Raw genomic sequence first — 20637 nt, forward strand, 5'->3', positions numbered from 1 at the left:
GCCATAACTCTTTACAGCACATATGGAATCATCATACCCCTTTGACAGAAGGATATGATACAAACACAACTGCCAGACTTTAGTACAGTGGCTGGCTATGAAGGGCACTGATCCACCAGATGCCTCCTGCTTGAGTGTGTCTTTTACCAAGTTCATAGCAAAAATGTATTTTTGTGAGTCACCAGTGTATTACATTACCTTCATGATGGCTTATCTTCAGTGAGTCAGTGGTGATAAAGAAACTGAGTTAATATTTACCTATTGTATTTACTAAAATCACATACCCTTTAATGACAAATGATCCATGAAATGGGCTGTAAAGGGGCCAAGAGGAATTGTTCTTTTTGCTAATACAGCTGCAGAAGAGGGAAGGCCTCTTATCCTGCAGGGTCCAATAAAGGGAAGAGTTATTAATCCCAGTTTGTCACTGTGGGGGGAATAGTTATAACTTGTGTGCCAATAGCAATGATTCAGTGGTAGGTGATCAACACAGCCTGTAAGCTCCCTGTCAGTCTGCATTTCCTTCTGAAAAGCTTCCATGTATTTCTCCTGAAAACCTCAGTGTTTCAACTCTTGAATATAAAAACTTAATTTGAATGCAAATATTCTTCCCCTGTCAGTAGCCCTGAAATCACTGCAGAAGATTGAAGCAACTAGTGACTTCTAAGGAGTGTAGCACGCAGTATCTGTGGAGAAGCCAGAAGCAGCAGCTCTGGTTAGTCATTGACAGAAACTCTACTCCCCAAGAAATGGCAAAGGAATGGCACAAATGACAGAGCAAACAAGCAGAGGTAAGAAAATGGCTAGGTATAGAGCAAGAGAACTGGGTTTCCCATTTCTCTGAGTTGAGTTTTGCTCTTGCTTTTCTCAGGGGAGGATCCCAGATGACTGATACTACTATCTCTGCTGACTAGAGCATAAGTGAATGTTGGTTCAATGAATCATTTGTTTTATTCTGTCTTTTCCTTGAAAAGTTTTAATGTGCTGTTCATGTTCTTCCCAGGCCCCTAAGTGCTAAGTGGGGCTTAGAGGGGTAAATGATGCCTAACTCATTCCACCTGCCCATCCTCCCATTACCTTGAATCACCCCACACAATGTAGAACACAAAGGGCTGGAAGTTGCAGAGGTCAAGGTCACTATGTCTTTGTCATCAAAGAACTACTCCAACCTGAAGGGTATCTTTGGCAAGTAGTTATTACATGGTTCCTGCTGCTTTTGTGCAGCTCAGTGGGAATAAAGGGGGCTTTTTCCAGAGTCAGGAATCATGCTCCTAGAGTCTGATTCCTCCTTCTACTCTCATACCAAAATGAATTAAATAGATACTTAGATTTCTTGGATGGGAATGGGAAAGGAAGTGGACAGTGACTGAAGAAATATGGACTTTATCTCAGCAGAGTTCTGCATTTGGATTTTGACACTAGCATTGATTATGGAAAATTAACGTATTTCAGCTATCCACCTTTACCTCAACTAAGCTCTCTTAGTCTGTATCTGTGGTCTACTGACCTATATGCTTTTCCTTCTGGGCTTCACAGCCCTTCCCCACACTTGCCATTAGCCCTGTTCTGTGGCCTGAACGGGAACTCAGTATTAACATTACCAGGAGAATCTGTTGTATTTGAGTGTTGATATTTCCCTGTATTCAATTTCAGATCATCCTCATATTTCAAGTGTCATATTCTCATGGTTAAGTTTATCTACTAGATATTCTCCTAACTTACTTTGTACCTATTTGGACAGAGATCAGGAGGGAAGATGTGCTGTGATTAAAAGGAAAAGCAGCAGCAGTCCATGCCTTCCATCACCAGTGTCATAAAGTCTGTTGGTTCTGTATTCCAGCCAAAATGTCAGGGCTTCAAGAACTACCTTCCAGCAGTGCCCTGCCTCCAGTGTGACTGACAATGGAATTAATGGGACACGGACAGTGGCAAAGGGGTAACACGAACTCATGTTTCATGTCCTGCACAATGCTCATGCACGCTGGTGCAGACTTTTCTTTAGAGCAAGGGCAGCAGCAAATCTTCATCTAGCAGATGCTGTCACCTGTGATTCTGCAAAGCACCTTGTGCCTGTGCAGGGCAGCAGCAGTGGGCCAGCTTTGGGACACTCCACTTTGGCAACAGCACAAAGTCTGGCAAAGCTGTGAGCAAGACTGTTCCCAAGGCCCAGCTTGGTGCCTGCCAACCAAAAGGCATTCATATTCCCCAGTGGGTACATGGGCAGGCTTGACCTGAGGCCTTGCAAGAAGGGGCAAAACTATGTCCACCTTAAACTGTATCGGTGCCCACTTAACTACTGGCAATCACTCTGCTGTTTTCCCAAAGGGAATGGAGCAGCTGGAAGCATGGGAATTTCTGTTACCCAGGTTTGATTTTCTGGGAGTAGGTGAGAAGCTTCCTCTCTTGTCAGGAGCAGTTCCCCCACGGCACAGATGAGGAAAAGAAATGCAAGGTCAGTTTGTGTCAACAATGCAAGTAAATTTCCAGAAGGGACTCTAAAATCACCAAAATCAGAATATCCTTGTAGGGTGTCCTGCAAGGGGCTGTAGAGCTCATGATTGAGCTCACTGGACTTTTTATGGGTATGTGGTAGGGTATTAATGTACTTTGAGAGCACCAGGGGACTCTTTTGCAGCAGTGTAATCTAGGTGGTGAAGGAATGAACTGTGGTCTACATTATGATAGGACTTGGACACTGCTCCCTTATGATGTTTGGAGAATCCACCACTTCTGTGTGCATAAACAATAAATTAAATCCCATTTGTGCAGTTGAGGTGAGAATTTTTACACTTTTGGTTTTGTTTCTGGTCTACTGAAGCAGTAAATCTGGCCTTTTTTTGTAAAATATTTTGAGTACACTTCTTAAGGGACAGTGCCCTCTGACAAAAGATTTTTCTCTAAATAAACCATATATTATGCTTGACCTGATAATACTTTTTGCTCTGTTTAGAAGTCGCCAGTAAAGCTGGTAGAGGCAACAAACACATTTGCTTGTGCTGGGGGATTCTGCTGATGTGCAAGACAGAGAAAAATTCTGAAAGAGGTCAGTGTTTGCTTGCAACTAATCAGATGTTATAAAAAAACCAAAACAAACAAACAAACAAAAAAAAACTATTGCTGCCAAAGAAATAACAACTGTAGGAGGAGGGTGAGGGGACCTATTTTCAAAGGAGGAAATTTGAAACAGACAGCTCTCTGTCCCCATAAAGCAATAAAGAACTGGATACCTGTCCTGTCGGAGAGAGAGGAGGTTTCTGGGTGCTAATAATGAATGACTGAAAGAAAATTTAATGAAGCTCCACCTTTCAGGGACCCTGCCATCAGTGTTTTGTTCTCATGCCAAACTCCTGGACTATAAAAATCTGCCTATAAGCCAAGAAAAAACACTTCCCTGAAAGGATTTTCAAGTTACAACTTCATGGCAAGATGGAAATAAAAAACGGGAGATCATTTTGGATCTTCTGCCTAATTTGGAGTTTTTGCAAGGCCAAAGAACCAGTTCAGATAGGTAAGAAAAGAATCTAATTCTTGCATTACTTGCTCTCATATAGCTCTCCATAGGTGAGAAATAGAGTTGACAAATGAAATTTTGTCACATATTCATATGAGATGTAGACATGCCAGATACTGTTAAACATGGTACCTTTTTATCCTGATTGTCAACCATTTAAGTATGTCTTTTTTTCTTTCATTACTAGGTAGTGGTTTATGTTTTATGCTCTAAGTGACTATTCTTAAAGAGGAGACCCTCTGCACCAAAAAACCAAACCAAACAAAAAAAAAAAATGGTGACACCTTTTTCAACACATTTCACACACATTCTTCCAAAAATAAGTACTTACCATATCACCAGCTAGGCTTGATCGACCAGTATGAAATGCTGCATTAGCAGGAATCACATTTTTTGTGCTCTGGTGCACTCCTGGTTTGATTTTTAATCTCTTACACTTTCCCCAACTGCTTAATACACAGTTGATGTACCAGTTATTGCTGCCTTAGTAATTCCAGCAATTTAATTTCCAGGATAGCCAAACTTTCTCACCTGCCCTCACGACTGCGTAGGAAAGTGCTAAATTGCCCTACTCCAGTGCTGCAACCGCCTATGACACTAGCAGTCCCTTTAAAAAGCTGTTTCGGCAAGGACTTATGGGGCACTTGAGTTTGGGCTGCACATTTATAACATAAGGATCTGAATTTCTCAGTTCTTCCCTGCTGATTCTTAGGCAAGAATATTTAATAAAATTTTAGAGTTCACTGAGTAAAGGAATAACTTTTTGATTTGATCTGTGGTGGATATCTGTGTTGATAGTCCTAAACATGCTACCTGAAGTACACAAAGAAATTTGCCTGTTTCATTTGTCATTCTTTCAGAAGAAAACCTGAAAGTATTTTGTAGCGGGCATATATAATTTAATTCAAGGTGATTAATTCGTTTTCTTTGTGAAAACTGCTCAGTGGTGTGAAAACTGCTTTCTGAAGTAATGTCTTATATGCACTTAGACTATGTACCTATACCTTTGACAGAGGTAAAGCTTAGAGGGCCAAAACATGAGTTCTGGTCGAGAAGGAAAACCAAGTATCTCTTAGCCAACAGCTGAAGCTGGTAGCAGCCTCAACCACTGAGATCAATCAGCAGCTGCGACTTTGCTGTAAATTCATGCCACCTGTGGTATCTCCTGGAAAGCACTCAACACAAAATCTTGCCTGAGTTAAATGAGATTTAGACATCCAGAATGGGATTCTTATCACTTCACTTTAGATATCTACAGTGAAAATATGTCTACAGCATGAATATAGACACAGCCTTTTTAGACAATGGAGAGATGCATGTGGTTTACAGCATCTTCTTGCTAGGCACATATGTAAGATGAGAAAGCTGAACCTCTTCTGCTTTTCACTGTTAACTTCTGCTTTTCACTGTTGACTTCAAAGGAGACTAGGCTAATCTGCTCACATTGCAGGTCTCTCTGTACTTCAAAAGTAATGGACTTCAAAAGTTCAGTGAGATGAAACTACTTCCCAAAGGCTAGTATTTTCCAGGAGTTATCAATTTTGCCTTTGAAAATCTGCCCCTTTAATGTTTTTCAGCAAAAAAAAGGGACAAGCACCTCATATGGGGTGAATTTCTAAGCTCCCCTACTATGATTTTTCTTTAGTCCAGGTCTCTACTGTCAGTAGGAGCGAATGTGTCACCTGGGGCAACTTCCACTTCCATACGTTTGACCATGTAAAATTTACTTTTCCTGGAACCTGCACATATGTCTTCGCTTCGCACTGCAATGACAGCTACCAGGACTTTAACATTCAGATCAGGCGCAGTGCCAAGAACAGCTTCCTGATCTACTTCACTGCCACCATTGATGGAGTGGTCCTGGAGGTGAAGGAGACGGGAATCACGGTGAACGGGAAGAAGTGAGTAAAGACTGCAATGTTGTTTTGAGCGGCATTTTTACTGCCACGTGTTAGGTGGTCTGACTGGAAAGCAGTGGCTGTGTATGAGATGTATAACTTTATGAACAGGGTATTGTGAAGAGTCCCCCCCTTAGTGTTTGAGCAGGCAAGAGGCATTTAAACTAAACTACACGTCCCAGGGACCAACACCAACAAGTTAAGTAGAGAGCAATGTGTATATTACAAAAACAAAAGGTGTTTTAAGGTTTCCTTAATGTTGCTTCGATTTGAGAGGGAGGGATGAAGGAAAGTAAATAAACCCCAACACTCTGTATTTGTAGAAGCTTGGTGGTTTTTCTTTTTTCTCAAAACATTATTTCTGTGGTAATAACCCTACTGTTTTATGTTGCTGCTCAGGAACAGATGGTTCTTTTAGGGACAGTTTTCCTTTTCCAGATAGATTAGTCTAGAAAATTGCTCTGCTTTGCAGATCACAACTTGGTCAGGGATCTTCTTATAAGAAAAGGCAGAATTTTTAGAAGTCACAATCCACACCTTTAATTCCAATTAACCACAAACTGCAAAGAGAAGGGTAAAAAATATTCCCTAAGTAAAAATCATATGCAACAATAGCTGAAAGTTAGGCACAATATTAAGGACAGCTCCCATGAGAAGTGCAAAGTCCTGATCCTAGTAAAGAATTATGAAGGGCCTAGGCAACCTTTGACTCTGGGAAAACCCCTCACAATTCTGTTGAAGAGAAAATTGCAAGCATATGGGCTGTCTTGACAGCCTTCTAGAAACAACCAAATATAGAATAGCACCACTCTGTTGTAATTATAGCACCGAAGCCCATATGTGTCTCCTAACTCAAAGGGGCAAGAAATCTCCTGTCTTCTATCCATTTTCTGAATTTCTAAGTTTTTAGACTGTTGCAAAATGAATGGTAATTGTCTTGGTAAGATGGAAAAGTAATGTAGGTCTGAGTTGCATGAGTACATGAGTAACAGAACAGAGTTCTTTGTGAATCTCAAATATCAAGGGGGTCCCGGAAGGATGATGATAACCTGCAGTGTACTCATGTCAATTTCCCAATATTGTTATCTTGCTCTTTATAAACTTTATAGGGTAGAACCTTTTATAAGGGTTAGGTCCTTGGGTTTGGCTGCTTTCTATCAGTTGAGTGGCTGATCTACATCAGCCACATTGACACAAGACTAAAATGCATTGTGTTATGGATTAAGGTTGGTAAAAGGACACAGTGGACAATGTAATGCATTGTGTGGACAAAGTCTGACCTTGCAAAGAATGTTCCCATGTCTTATTTAGTTCTCTAGTTTTCCTTCCTATGTATCTGTAAGGATTTCATCAGTCTTTTTTTCACTGCAATCTGTTTTTTCCCCTCAAATTTCCAGGATTGCCATGCCTTTCAGCTTGAAGAGCATTCTGATTGAGGACACCTGTACTTACTTCCAAGTCACTTCCAAGCTGGGCCTGACACTCAAGTGGAACTGGGCTGACACTCTCCTAGTATGAACAGTCAGTTAGTTGTTTTCCTCCTGGTGAACCTCATCAGTAATGAAAAGCAGGGCTGGATGCAGGCACTGTGCTGATATATGAAATTATGGGTGGGAGCTATCACTCTGTCCATAAACTCATAGAAAAATACCAAACTGGGCAATAGTTTCACAGGGCAGGGGCAGGCACAACCCCATGGTATTCCAGCTAATTTTTTGTGACAGAAGGGTTAATCCTGGATATAGCACATCTGCATTTAGCTCCTTGCTCCATGGGGCACTGGCAGCAACAGCCCTCCAGCTCTGCCTTGTTACTCTGTCTCATGCCCATATTGTGTGGGAAACTGATATGTGTGACCAGTTCAGACCTTGGCCTCTTTCATTCCAAAGCAATGCTAGGTGGGAATTCTCCTCTGAACATCTACCCTGGAATATTCTCTTCTGTACCAGTGCATTTACACTTCTGTGTGTGAATACTTATCCTTCACAATCCAGACTGAGATTAATGAAATGGAAGTTGTGTGTCAAGTTACGCCATTCAGAGAGATAGAGATAGGGTAAAAGGGGGATAGAGAGAAAAGATATCAGGAAGTAAAAAAGTGATATTGAAATTCTGATTTATTTAAGTATTTGCTTTCCCCTTTCCCATGTACTAATTAATACCTAAAGTGTTAAAGGCATTATTTGGACATTACTGTAGAGTGGACACAACAGTAGGAAAAGCACTGCCTTTTTTGGGTGGACCTAAGTGGCACCAAGACTGTTCTCCAAGCACGTAGGAGTGATTAGGTGCAATAGTTTTATCCAGCAAGGCAATAGTGTGCTAACCTGGCTGTTCATTTCCACTAAGTATGGGGAAAATAAGTAATGCTTGGCAGACCCACGCCTAGAAGTGCTATAAAATTTTCCATTACCCTATGGACTAGAAAACCCATTATCTATGGCTAAAAGTTAACCAAAGCTGCTTCTTTACAACATCCAGCATTAGAGCACAGTTATCTGACCTGCCCAGAGAGGAGATGTGGTACCCTGCAAGAGGTACCAAATGTCTCTATACACAGTGTCAATATTGGGAGACACTGGTCCAGGGATTAATCCAGTATTCAACATGCTTCAGTTACATCTTTAATGGGTAGGAATGACAATTGCTGGAGGATTCTCTTCCCATTTGAATTCAGTCTGTCTGCAGATAAGTTTTATGAGAGATTTGCGTCAGAAAAGGAGGCATTCCTACAAACTAGGACTGAGCATTTCTGCCTCTGCACTTTTCTGCTGTGAATCACTGTGCAACAAGTGCTGCTGATATGGGGAAAAGCCTTTCAACTCTGCGTTTCCTCTTTTGTAGCTGGACCTGGAAGAAACATATAAAGAGAAAATATGTGGTCTGTGTGGGAACTATGATGGCAATGAGAAGAATGATTTGATTTTGGAAGGTAGGTCATAAATACAGCATATTTCATCCAGAACAGACCTCCTTATACATGACATGAAACTCAATATCTGTTTCCTCTGAGCAGGTTTTCAGATTTCTTGACAGGCATATGAACATTTGCATATGCAGGAGATGTATTTTAAGAGGTTCTGAGATATTTGGGGGTTTCTGCTCTTTTCAAATTTATAAGAGTCTCCAACCTCTTTGACCAAAATTAATTACTTGGCTATCATGCAGCACCATTGCCAGGTTCCCCACTGACAATAGCTTACTTTCAGGAAATGCAAGAGTGCATTTTCTGTTCTTCTATTTTAATCTTTCTATTTGTGATTGTTTTTTACTCTATAATGAAATGAAAGCATCAGGGAAAATGCAAAGTATCTTTGAAGAAACTGTGGTGCCATCCACTGACACCTTTAGATATTGCAAATAGCTGAGCCTCTGATCCTGCACCAGGTTGTATGGATGGAAAGACACATTCATCCTGGGATATTAGCTGCAGGACTGAATCCAAAGTTGTAACAACATCCCTTTATGTAATACCTGTATGACTGTTGCACATGTGAACAGAAAGCTTTGTAAGATCAAACACACCCAAAACAAAGAGAAGTCTGGAAATTATCAGAAGCACCAGAAAGTTCAGGCTGACAGCAGGCCTTGATACAAGTGTGCCAGATTCCTGACTCTAGCCCAACAGAAGGTTATATCAGGCTGTCATCCTCCATAAGAGATGATTGCTGGTTAAATTTGGGCATCTCATGAAGGACATACTGCCTTTGAGCCCAAAGAGTAAGTGCATTTTTATAGCCCATTAATTGACCTAAGGAATTGTGGGAAGTTACTGAAATGCATCTGGGTTTTTTGCAGGGTATAAAATGCATCCAAGACAGTTTGGGAACTTCCACAAAGTAGAGGATCCATCACAAAAGTGTGCTGATGTGAGCCCAGATGACCACACTGGAAAACATCCCAGGAGGAATAGATGCAGCACCTATGTAAGTCTGTGGGACTAAGAAGTACAAATCCTCTCAACCTACAGTGTTGAAGAGACTGTTGAAAAAAATCTTAATTACAGAGCATGCACCAAACTGATTTTTTCAGAACTCTAAAGATGAATTTGAGCAAAATTATGATCTTATAGCTGAAAGAATATCTTATTATGGTATTAAAGAAATAGCTATTGGGAAAATGCCCAGTTGAATGACATCTTTCAGTCCAAGGCAAAGGACATTGTGGCAGAAAGTTAGACTGGAAAATCTTCTGAGATCACTTCCTACTTGAATTATTCTGTGACCCTGGAACTGTGTCATCAAAACTTGAAATGTGTATTCAAAAACCTGAAAGGCAGTAAAATATTAAGTATTGCTTTTCTTTCCCCCCCCCTTTTTTTAATAGAAAAAAGGATGCAAGAAACTTATGTCCCGTTTTGGAAACTGCCCCAGAGTGGTTGCCTTTGATGACTACATAGAGACCTGTGCTGAGGACATGTGCCACTGTGCAGTTAATTCTTCTCACTCTGATTTGGTTCCCAGCTGCATATGCAGCACTTTAAACCAGTACTCTCGAGATTGTGTCCTGAGGAAGGGAGACCCTGGGGAATGGAGAACCAAAGAACTCTGCTGTAAGTAGCTACTGGTCTGGAGATTTATTTCAGGTTAGACATTTACACAAATATTCTGATCCCAGCAGAGCAAAGCTAGGAGCTCTGGTAACTGCCTTGAATCAATCTGTGAAAATACTTTGACACAAACATTGTTAATGGAAAAATTTCTGCAAATTTAACTTGATTTTGCTCCGTAAATTAGAACTATAGCTTGATGTTGCCCACCTCCTTCTTGCAACTAAGTTTTCATGAGTTCTTTTTTTTTTTTTTTTTTTTTTAATTTTTCTCTGCATAGTTAACTCATAAAGAGCCTTATTTAAACATGGTGAAAACTAGACACAAGTAGTTACTGAGAAGAGCAACATGTTCATACTTATCTTACCTTGTGTTTTCATACTCAGTAGTCCAGTTACTGGGCAGGAAATCTCTTTAAATCCAGGGGGAAGGCTACAGGTAGTTCACCAAAAATGCTGGTGTGGATTGGGATAGCAAATCAATGCCAGAAGTACTGATGCTTCAGGCAAAAATAAACTGTTATCACTACCTAAATGATTTTGATGTTCTTTGCTTGTATTGTGACTTCAGGCAACCTTGAGCTAGTAAAGTAATGTGAAATAGCTCACATTTCCCAGCAGCACACTTTTGTCCAAAAGATAAAGTAAAAGTGGCCATAAAACATTCCTTTAAAACGTTAAACAAACACAACATATTGGCATAGAAGGTCTTGCAAACAAGATATGGAGGAAAGGAGGAAGAAGGGGTTGGGTAGTGACACAACAATTTGAGAGGTATTATAAATACATCATTAACATACTTCATTTTGGTTTGGTCTTGCAGATCAGGAATGCCCAAATAACATGGAGTACATGGAATGTGGAAATTCCTGTGCTGACACATGTGCAGATCCTGAAAGGAGCAAGATTTGTAAAGCCCCATGTACTGATGGCTGTTTCTGTCCTCCTGGTAAGGCAGGCTGCTTCTGCCAATGATCACACACATCAAGGGAGAAAAAGGGAGGTTGTTCCCTTTCTTTACCATTTCACACAACAAATAAACTGCTTCTTCTAGCATAATTTACCAACTTCCTTCTTGGAAGAGCCAGATTTCTAAAGATATGAAATCCTGACACTGGAGAAGGGAGGCAAAAACTTCTAAGGACTAGACAGGGAAAAAATGGTGCAGATATGGAAAGAGAAGAGGTGCTCTCTAGACAGTAAGAAAGCAGGTGAAGGTGTCTCACGAGATGCCTCCCTGCTATGACACTAAATCTAGCCGTAGCTTAAGTGACACAAAACATACATGCATTTCCAGGTATGTGCATGTGTAAATTTGCACATGAAATAGTCTAAGATGAGGCTCTGATTTCTGTTAGATTCACTGTTAGAAAGGGATGGAAACTGGCTCACACCCTTGCAATCTGGCACTTGATAATCCTGCTCACAGTGAAAGATTTTGTAACAGGAAATGTTCTTTGAGTTTAGCAATGCTTTCATTTGAGTTCTAGTTAGAAATATTACCCATTCATTAACATCTGAAAGGGCCTGGTGTGGTGTTTTCCTTTAAAAGTGTCCCATTCATTTTATGAAATGCTGAATACTCCAGAGTTTTTTTCGTACTCTAATCTTCCCTGATGGCATTTCCCTGACTCACCGAAGGAATATTAACTAGCCATTGTGTCTGAACAGGAACTATCCTTGATGACCTCAGCAGCAAGAAGTGCATCCCCAGAGACAGCTGCCCCTGTACATTTCAAGGCAAAGTCTACTCATCTGGAGGAACTTACTCCACTCCCTGCCAGAACTGGTACTGTTGTGGTTGTGATTGCACAAACAAGGCAGAAGTATTTATTTCAAAACATTGATGAGTGGCATTCTGTATTTCCTCCTTTTTTTAATAATATTTTCCTGTCATTTCTCTTAAATAACAATTCAAAACCTTGCTCTGAATTTCCAGTGTAAGAAAACTTGGAGGTATTCCTCAACCACACATAGTTATTATCCACCTTCACTTGAAACTGCATGTGAAAACTGAGCTCAAGGTTTCAGAATGTAGAAAAATGAGACTCTTTACTTATTAATTCAGAGACTTTGGCCACTATAGTGAGGTCTGAACTCACACCATGTTAAAAACTGGCACTTCCAACAACATCTGGATCTCCACAACACTGTTTAAAGAAGTCTCAGAAGTCCTGATCCCCTGGTCCTTGAGAATTATTTGATTTAGAAAAAAACCTGTCAGCTTGAACCCATCTCCATTCTCTACTGGTGAAAAGTGATAACATCTTAGGTATATTACTCTCAAAACAGTTTTATTTCTTACTCGTGTATGTTATTTGGGCTCCTGTGATACAACATCATTTTCTAACCATCAGTCATAGTTTTGCTATAGGGAGGAATGAAATGTGGTATGGTGCATGGCCAAACATTCTGCAAGCCCCTTTGGATTATCCTGCATTTTGAGAAAATGCTCCTCAAATCCCGGAAATTTTGAGTAATTGAACTTAGTGGGCTTTGTGTGACTTTGGCTTCCATCTTGCCACATCCTCCTTTAGTCCCCTCAAAGCCCAAGTCTATGTGGCTGGACTGTTTTCTTCTTGTGTGCACAGGTGTGAGAACTGCTCATTATCTGAGGCCCTCCACAATTAGCTGCTGAAACATCCCATCAGTGACTTGCTGAACAGTTGCATCAGCAGCACAAGATGTTGCCAGATCCTGCTTGAAGGGGTTCTTTCTTCTTTAAAAAGTCAAGTAAACAATTTAGGCCCAGAAAACCATCTCTTGCTTTCCCATCTCAGTGTGTCTCTGAGGGAGCCAGCCAAAAGCCCAGCACAGTTAAGTCTCTCACTGATAGGAATTCAACCCTCACACTTTAAAGGCCTAATATAAAGGCTTCCACCCACAGGGTTTGAATAAGAAGCCAAGATAATGACCTTAAAACACAAAGAGGCCACATCTGTGCAGATTAAAATGGTGTTTCACTTTGCTCCCTTGAAGCTGTGTTTATTCTAATGGCTGCTTTTTGGGTTTTGTACAGTACTTGCAAAGGAGGCCACTGGAGCTGTATCTCTCTGCCCTGCTCTGGAAGTTGCCACATAGATGGAGGATTCCATATAACAACATTTGATAATAAGAGGTTCAATTTTCATGGCAACTGTCATTATGTCTTAGCTAAGGTACGAGCAATTTCTCTTTTCATTCCTAAATCTCCTGGGTAGCACGAGGCTTGAAACTGTGCTGAAGCTTTATATGACTTAATTTAATTAAATGGAACCACTCCAGCAAAGCACTTCAACACTGAGCAACATTCTCAGTCTTAAACCCCATAAATTTTTGAATTTGCAATGGATTGCAAGTCAGTTGCTGATGCTTAGCTTCAAAGCTTTGCAACTTCAACATACTTGTACTTTTTTTTAAAATTAAATAATTTTCTTAATGGATGTATTAGTGTTGATTCAAGCATTTTTTTGAAGCTTTCTTCATGTGTGACTGTCAAAAGAAAGTGGATGAACCAAAATTTCTTCAAAAAAATTGAATTATCTGTGAATGCCTGCAAATGAGATCCACACAAGCTGATAGCAAGGAAAAGGAGCACAAAGGAAAGTTAGTGAAATTATTGATTTTGGCAATAAATAGTTTGCAGTTAGATATTAAATACCCCAGTTCTTTCATTACTCCTTCTTAGCCTTTCAGTGACACGTTTTTCTCTTCAAGCTCCCAGCCTGTAACATGCTAACAATGTCTGCACATACCTTTCTCATGTTTTCTCAGAACACTGATGACACAGTTGTGGTGATTGGGGAGATCATTCAGTGTGGGACTTCAAGGACAATGACTTGCCTAAAGAATGTATTGGTCACACTAGGAAGAACTGTGAGTAACTGTCTTTAATTAGCAATACATAGGAGATCACTTCTATTTTCCTTACATGGTTTGTATGTTGTCTGGACACTGAGTTACACTGATCCCAGAGGTGATGAGGTTTTGAAGACACTGCTTCTCAGTGCTTACTGAAGCTTGTCAAGTTGGTCTTGTCTGTCTCACATCATATGCATTCACTACTGTGGCCTTTTTTCCTTTTCCCTGCAGACTATAAAAATATGTTCCTGTGGAAATATCTACATGAACAATTTCATTGTGAAGCTGCCTGTAAGAAAAGGTAAATCCCCTTCTTCACATCTTCCACAGAATAGCCTACATCTTTTGCAGAAGGATTCCTGCTCCTTTCTCTGAAAAGAACATGATCCTACTCACTGTTAGGTGGATACTAGGTCTGGGATTCCCTGGGAATCTCTGTGTTACTGCATGCACTGGCAAATGGAAGCTCCTGTTTACTCAGCTTTGTAAAGGTTTGCAAAAGCATACAACATGTTTTCCTTTTTCTCTTTCTTCTTTAGATGGCATCACCATCTTCAGACAATCTACATTTTTCATCAAAATCTTGAGCTCAGCTGGAGTGCAGATCAGAGTGCAAATGAAACCTGTAATGCAGCTCTCCATAACAGTCGATCATTCCTTTCAGAATCGCACATCTGGTAGGACACATAAGGCTAAACCTTCAATGTGCTGGAGAAAATCTCTGTGATGTTTAGTGTGTGCAAATCTTATAGACTCCATCTGTTTAAACAGGCCTTCATCAGAGCCTTGTGAAGTGCAGACTATGTTCTTGGTTTTGCCACTAATCTCATGTTTACACCATTTAAGATTTTTGTGCTTCTGTTTCCAGTCTGTGTAATGGGATTACATCCTGTCTCTCTGACCCATTTTGTTTTTCTTCTGCCATTTCCTTTATTTATAAGCCTTTGGGGAAAATATTCTCTGTCTGCCACTGTTTACTGAAGCATCCTTGAGCTATCACTAAGTGCCTCTGTAATGCAGAAAAATAATAAATACACTCTAAACACAGGGTCCTATCAGATTTGTGGGAACATCAGGAAGTCTCTGAGGGAAAATGGATTTGTTTCAGGCGAGGTCCATTACAGAGCTAAGAGTGTTCATCTAGAAGCCATTCCTTTTTCACGCATCTAGTGATTTCTTCTTTTCTTTTGCCTTTTTTTTGCCTCCCACGCAAGGTCTTTGTGGCAATTTCAATAACATCCAGACTGATGACTTCAGAACAGTCACTGGAGCTGTGGAAGATTCAGCTTCTGCTTTTGGTAACTCATGGAAAACTAGAGCCAGCTGTTTTGATGTTGAGGACAGCTTTGAAGATCCTTGTTCAAACAGTGTGGATAAAGGTACCAGGCTTTTCATCCCTGGCTTATCAGTGCGAAATAATTTTCACATGATGGATAATCAAAAAAGCTTTAGAAATCTCATAAACATCAAAACCCTCTACCTTTGAGGCTATAACTAGAGAAAAAATATTGTGTTTTGAAGGTCTTTAAGAGGATAGCTTTGCTTTCAAAACAAAAAGACAGCACTACTGGTGAAAGAGCCAACACATTCGCTGATGACTTGAAAAGCACACACAGCATAAATGACAGCAATTTAGGCTTAAGGGAGAGCACCACTGGTTGCCAACATTTGTGAAGTTCTTCATCCAATCTAGGTTGTTACAGCTGTCCTGAAGTCCAGAGAAGGAAGTTGTCAACAGTGCTGAGTTAAGCAAGCACTGCACTGTACTAGGTGTCCTGTCTGATTTTTCACTCTGACTGGACTGGATATATGTGTTATTTGGACTGACCTCTCCTAAGTACTGACACACATAATTAAAGCTGCAGCTCACAGCCACACAACTCACTGATTATTACATGCTTTTGCTTGACTATAAGGAATTATCTGGCTGTAAAGAATTAAGAAAGTTTGATGAAAAACAGTGAAAATGGGGAGGTTCTGTATATGTTCTGCAAATCCAGCTGCAGTAATAATGTTAATACTTAGAAGGTGAAACCTCTCTTTTAGGAAAATGGCTGGTCGTCCATCCAACTATGCTTATCCCTTTGATAAGTTAACGACCTGTATTTCCATCCAGCATTGTCTAAATACTTCAGGACATTCTAGTTCAATGTGATACCTGATAAGAATATTGAGTCAGACAGTAATGTGGTTTAAGTGACTATGGACAATGATATTTTTTCCCACTTCAGAAAAATTTGCCCAGCACTGGTGTGCTCTTCTGTCCAATACAAGCAGTGTGTTTGCTGCCTGCCATTCTGTTGTAGACCCTTCTGTGTACATCAAGGTAAGGTACTGCTCCAAATGGGTGTTTTCATCTAGTGCAGAGACTGGCCTAGGGGAGTGAAATAGGTTACAGTAGTGACTGGTCACAAAGAAGTACACTGATGATAATTAGAAAAATTATAAAATAAGAGTTTGTGCAAGATGGGCCTTTTCAGCTACAGCCCCATAAGTACTTGATAGGCATGACTGGCTTCTGTTGCGTGATCCAGAAACAAAATGAAAAAAATCAGTTCAAGATTTCAAAGTTTCAAAGAGTTCACTCTTTGAATAGCAGAATCAGTGATTTTGAGTGGAACTGAATTGAGAGTTTTACCAGCCCCATGGATTTCCTCTGACTTGGTTCAAAATTCACATAAAGGCAGAGAATATAAATTTACGTTGTTTATATCTCTTTTATTACCTTTGAATCTTGTTAGTCTCCTTGTGTTTTGAATGCATGAAGCTCCCCATATGTTCTCTTGGTGTAAAGCTCTATATAATGCTGCCGAGAAAGCTGTCTGAGCTACAGAGTTGCCACATTTATGTAGATTGTAAAAAGTTCCTGCAAAACCACAGAAAGTTCATGCAGGGTGTGGGTGTGCGTGTATGTGTGTGTAAAACAACTTACTGAGAAAAACCTGACCCTGAAATTTTGCCTAGAATGTAGCATGTCTTCAAGTATCTTTACAAATATGGCTTATGTTTTACCTGTCCCAGAAGAAAATATATATACTTCAGAATTAATGTAAGCTATAAATAAAACAGGATTTTGCAATTTTCAGTTAAGAAGAAGTAATAACCAGTTTCTTACAGATATTTCTGTTACTCCTACTGATATCATCAGATTTTAAACCATGATTTGTGAAAGCTTTTCCACAACATCAGTAATGGCAGGATAAGTCACTGTCTATCCAGTATGATCCTACTGCTCTCTATCTGACTAGCTGTATTTGTGTTCTTTTGTACAGCCCACACTGTTAAAAGAACTCGAGCTTTAAACTCCAGCTAGACTTACATAACTAGTTCTTAAAATGTCATTACATATGACTGACTCTCTATAAGCCATCTTCTGTCATGCCCCTGTCATGGCATCGGGTGCATCTCAGCTGCTTACCAGATAGGTACACAAAGTGCCAGTCATCACTGTGCAATATTTTCAGATTATATATTTTGACAGGTCCTAGATTGTACATCCTCATAGGAGGCTAGTGAAGACATTTCTTAGTGTTCTAAGGAACTCTAGGTGCCTCTAACTTTTTAAATATTCATCTGTTAATGAGAGTTAGACATAATTTCATTTCAGTTTCTGTAACTGATTTGCTATTTCTCAGGTTTGCATAGTATTTCATTAGTATACATTTTCTCTTAAAAATATTAAGTTTATATATTGGTTGACTGCTTTTTAAATTGCTACATGTTTTGCTGTTTCTTCTATGAGCTAGATGTAATAATACCCATTATTGTCCTTTTCTGTCCTTTAGAAGTGCATGTATGACACCTGTAATGCTGAGAAGAGTGAAGTTGCACTGTGCAGTGTGCTCTCTACTTACTCCAGAGACTGTGCTTCAGCAGGCGTGTCCCTGCAGGGCTGGAGGCAGGGTGTCTGTGGTATGTGAACTGAAATCCCTTGGGCAGGGATATGGGGGAACAGCCCCATTTGTGGCAGGCACTGTCTTTTGTCTTTAGTCATCAAGTTAGAGAGCCTTTGAAAAACAGAATAAGTATTTATTCTATAAAATTCAGTTTGTGACTGCTTCATGCTCTTACAATGCATGTTCCTTTTGTAAATCTTAGGTGATTTCAGTACTCAGATAAGCAAAATTGTATAAGGCATATTACTCAAATTAAACAGAAACAGGGTTAGTTTAATTTAGGTTTAGTTAGCAATTAAGTTACTTTTGAAGACATGGGCTTCTCCATGTATTTTAATTCCAATATCTTTTTTGCTTCACATTCAGTCCTCTTGTCCCAGACAATACAAATGACATCACTCATTAACCACATTTTCCCACATTACAGTAAAATAGTAATTTTATAAAACAAATATATATTGGTGATATTTGAGAATGTGAAAATCTTTAAAGGCATTTTCAGCTCAGAATTACCTAAAAAAATGAACCAAAGTTTCTTGGACATATACATGGTCACCAAATCCTGAGTTCAGAGTCCATGTGTGTATGTATCTTCCTTTGGCACTGCCAGAATTTATTACAAGATGACATAAAATCTGAAAATAAAATTCACTGCCTTGGATTCTGAATTTTGCTTCAATATTCCCAGGTTGTCATTGATGGTCAGACAGGTCAAGTGAGATTTGCCTCTGTCGACATGAAAACAGATGTATGGGGTTCTTGACTAATTGCACATCTGAATAGACAACATAGCAATGATCATGTTTTTGGAGCTTGATGCAGCTATGATCTATTTAATTGCCTGACTTAGGAGCCAGCTGGGATACTTAATAGAAGCAAACAATGTAACTGGTGTGACTCTCTGCCAGAGGCATTTAAGACTGTGATAAGAACAATTTCACAAACCTGTGCTGAAATAATTCAAAGGAACACAGTGTAGTCCACAGTAAATTGTCCTAGAATCCTGCAGAGTTATGCACTAGACACAGACACACTGTTTATCAAAAGCTTTGTTCCCAACATAGAATTACTGACATTTTTAACGGCAAATCAAGACTGGTTTGCAGCATGGGTTTGGCTGAAATCTGTGTTCTTAAGGCACAGTAGGTAATACTACCTCAAACAGTTCATTAACCTTGAGAAAAAATGCTCATGTTTAAATCAGAACAATCATTTTAGGCCTTATTTAAGAAGAAATAATCTTTTGGGAACATGGCTGTGATAAGAGTATGGTTGTTTATGACTCACTGTTCATGAGTGAAAGACTAAATGAGCCACCACCTTCACTCTGTGTTCTGTCCCATTGTGGGGGTTGGAAAACCTGTTCCAGCTCCTGAAGCTGCATCCACTCTGCCAAGCTGCAGGCAGCATCCAAGGCAGGTTGTATCCCAGGCAGATGTCTGCACTGCAGTCAGCAGAGTGTGTGAAACAAGCAAGTCCTGCTGGTTAAACCCTATGCATGCCTGCTATACTCTCTTTAGCAGAGGCATGAGCCATTACTTGAGTTGCTGGTTGCCCAGCAGATCACTGGGGTGAGCAGTCTTGGCACTGCTTTTCTAGTGCTCCCTGTGCAAGCTAGCTTGAAGGTATCTCTGGTATGCTCATGTTCTCTGCACTCTTGCCTCCAGTTGTGATTTGTCATCTTAGATGCGTGTCACTCCTGTGACCATGAGCGCTACAGTCAAATAACCAGTCTTCTTTTACCAGTCTCACTGTATCAAAAGTGATCTTATTCCTCTGTGAAAATTTTAAGGGAGAAAGTAAGCACGGTATTTTATTGTATTAATAGCTAACAATTGAGACAGATATAAATTCATATTCAACATCTTTATAATTTTTTTTTTACATATTTTGACTTACAAATACGACTTGCTGTATCTTCAAAGAATAAAAAGTAGGAGAATATGCCTTGCCTGACTTACACAGGGGATATTGTGTTTGCTCCAGCTAGGACCAGAAAACCAAACAGTTTATGGTGGTAGGGTGCTGGTTTTGAATGTGTACACAAGCCTAGCACACTAACTAATCTAAAAAAGTGTGCCATGGTCATGGACTGGAAAAACATACAGAGCTTTATTTAAGCATGGAACCTATTGCTGATAAGTTATTAGCATTGTTGCAAAGCTGATTAGCACAGGTGCCCATGATCAACACCCCTGTACCTTCTAGTGCATCTGTGTGTATCTCAAAAACAGCTGCAGGGTTAAACCTGCAGAATTAGAAAGAGGCCCAAGATGACTAGATCTCCAGTTCTCACTGAATTTCAAAGATATCTGGATGCCAGACTTTCTTGCAGCCTTAACCTGGGTAATGTTTCCTTACAAAATTTGTTGTCATCCCTATGGGTCAGTACTGCAGATTCTATGGCAGACCTTTGATGGTGGTGTATACTGTCAGCCCGTGAAAATGAACCAGCTTTTTACTGTCTTACAGGGTTAGTTAACTCTTTAGATTTTGTTATTTATCTGTTGAGTTCACCCAGAAATCTTAGAAACTGTTGTTTCTCATTTCCCCAGAGGATGACAACAAGAGTTTTGCTAAAAACATCTGTGAGAACCGAAACACCCTTTTCTTGGTAGCATCAATTGATTGGCAGAGTTCCTTGTCACTGCCATTTAATGTCAAAATTTCTCTCTTACAAAATAGAGTAATTTCTTAAGTTATCCCCAGCCAAAGAAATCATTAGTAAAAGCCAGAAAATAAAATTTTAACAAGTCAGAAGTTACTGGTTTCAGGTTTTGGCATAAGATAGAAATGTAATTACAAAATTAAACACCCTGCTGAGTATTTCAGTGTCATATAGTTTAGGCTATGCCAGTAGATTCTCCCAGAATCCTGGGAGACAAGGTCTGGTGGTTTGATAAAAGCATGTTTACGGCTACCAGTGTGCAGAAAGGCATGCTAA

At 39.8% G+C, this 20637-nt stretch overlaps 1 protein-coding gene across 1 annotated transcript in view; it reads left to right on the forward strand.

Moving 5' to 3' along the window:
- Positions 1–3426: 3426 nt before the first annotated feature.
- LOC131084371 (mucin-5B) overlaps positions 3427–20637 on the forward strand; it is a 42088-nt gene continuing 24877 nt past the window's right edge. Inside the window, exons 1-15 of the mRNA XM_058025782.1 lie at positions 3427–3508; positions 5157–5412; positions 6807–6921; positions 8254–8341; positions 9208–9335; positions 9736–9961; positions 10781–10906; positions 11629–11746; positions 12977–13115; positions 13711–13812; positions 14029–14098; positions 14337–14474; positions 15012–15176; positions 16029–16123; positions 17583–17709. Of these exons, the coding sequence (XP_057881765.1) occupies positions 3427–3508; positions 5157–5412; positions 6807–6921; positions 8254–8341; positions 9208–9335; positions 9736–9961; positions 10781–10906; positions 11629–11746; positions 12977–13115; positions 13711–13812; positions 14029–14098; positions 14337–14474; positions 15012–15176; positions 16029–16123; positions 17583–17709 (1975 nt within the window). The remainder of the gene's footprint in view (positions 3509–5156; positions 5413–6806; positions 6922–8253; positions 8342–9207; positions 9336–9735; positions 9962–10780; positions 10907–11628; positions 11747–12976; positions 13116–13710; positions 13813–14028; positions 14099–14336; positions 14475–15011; positions 15177–16028; positions 16124–17582; positions 17710–20637) is intronic.

This window comes from Melospiza georgiana, chromosome 6 (genome assembly GCF_028018845.1).
Source record: "Melospiza georgiana isolate bMelGeo1 chromosome 6, bMelGeo1.pri, whole genome shotgun sequence".
Classification (NCBI taxonomy): domain Eukaryota; kingdom Metazoa; phylum Chordata; class Aves; order Passeriformes; family Passerellidae; genus Melospiza; species Melospiza georgiana.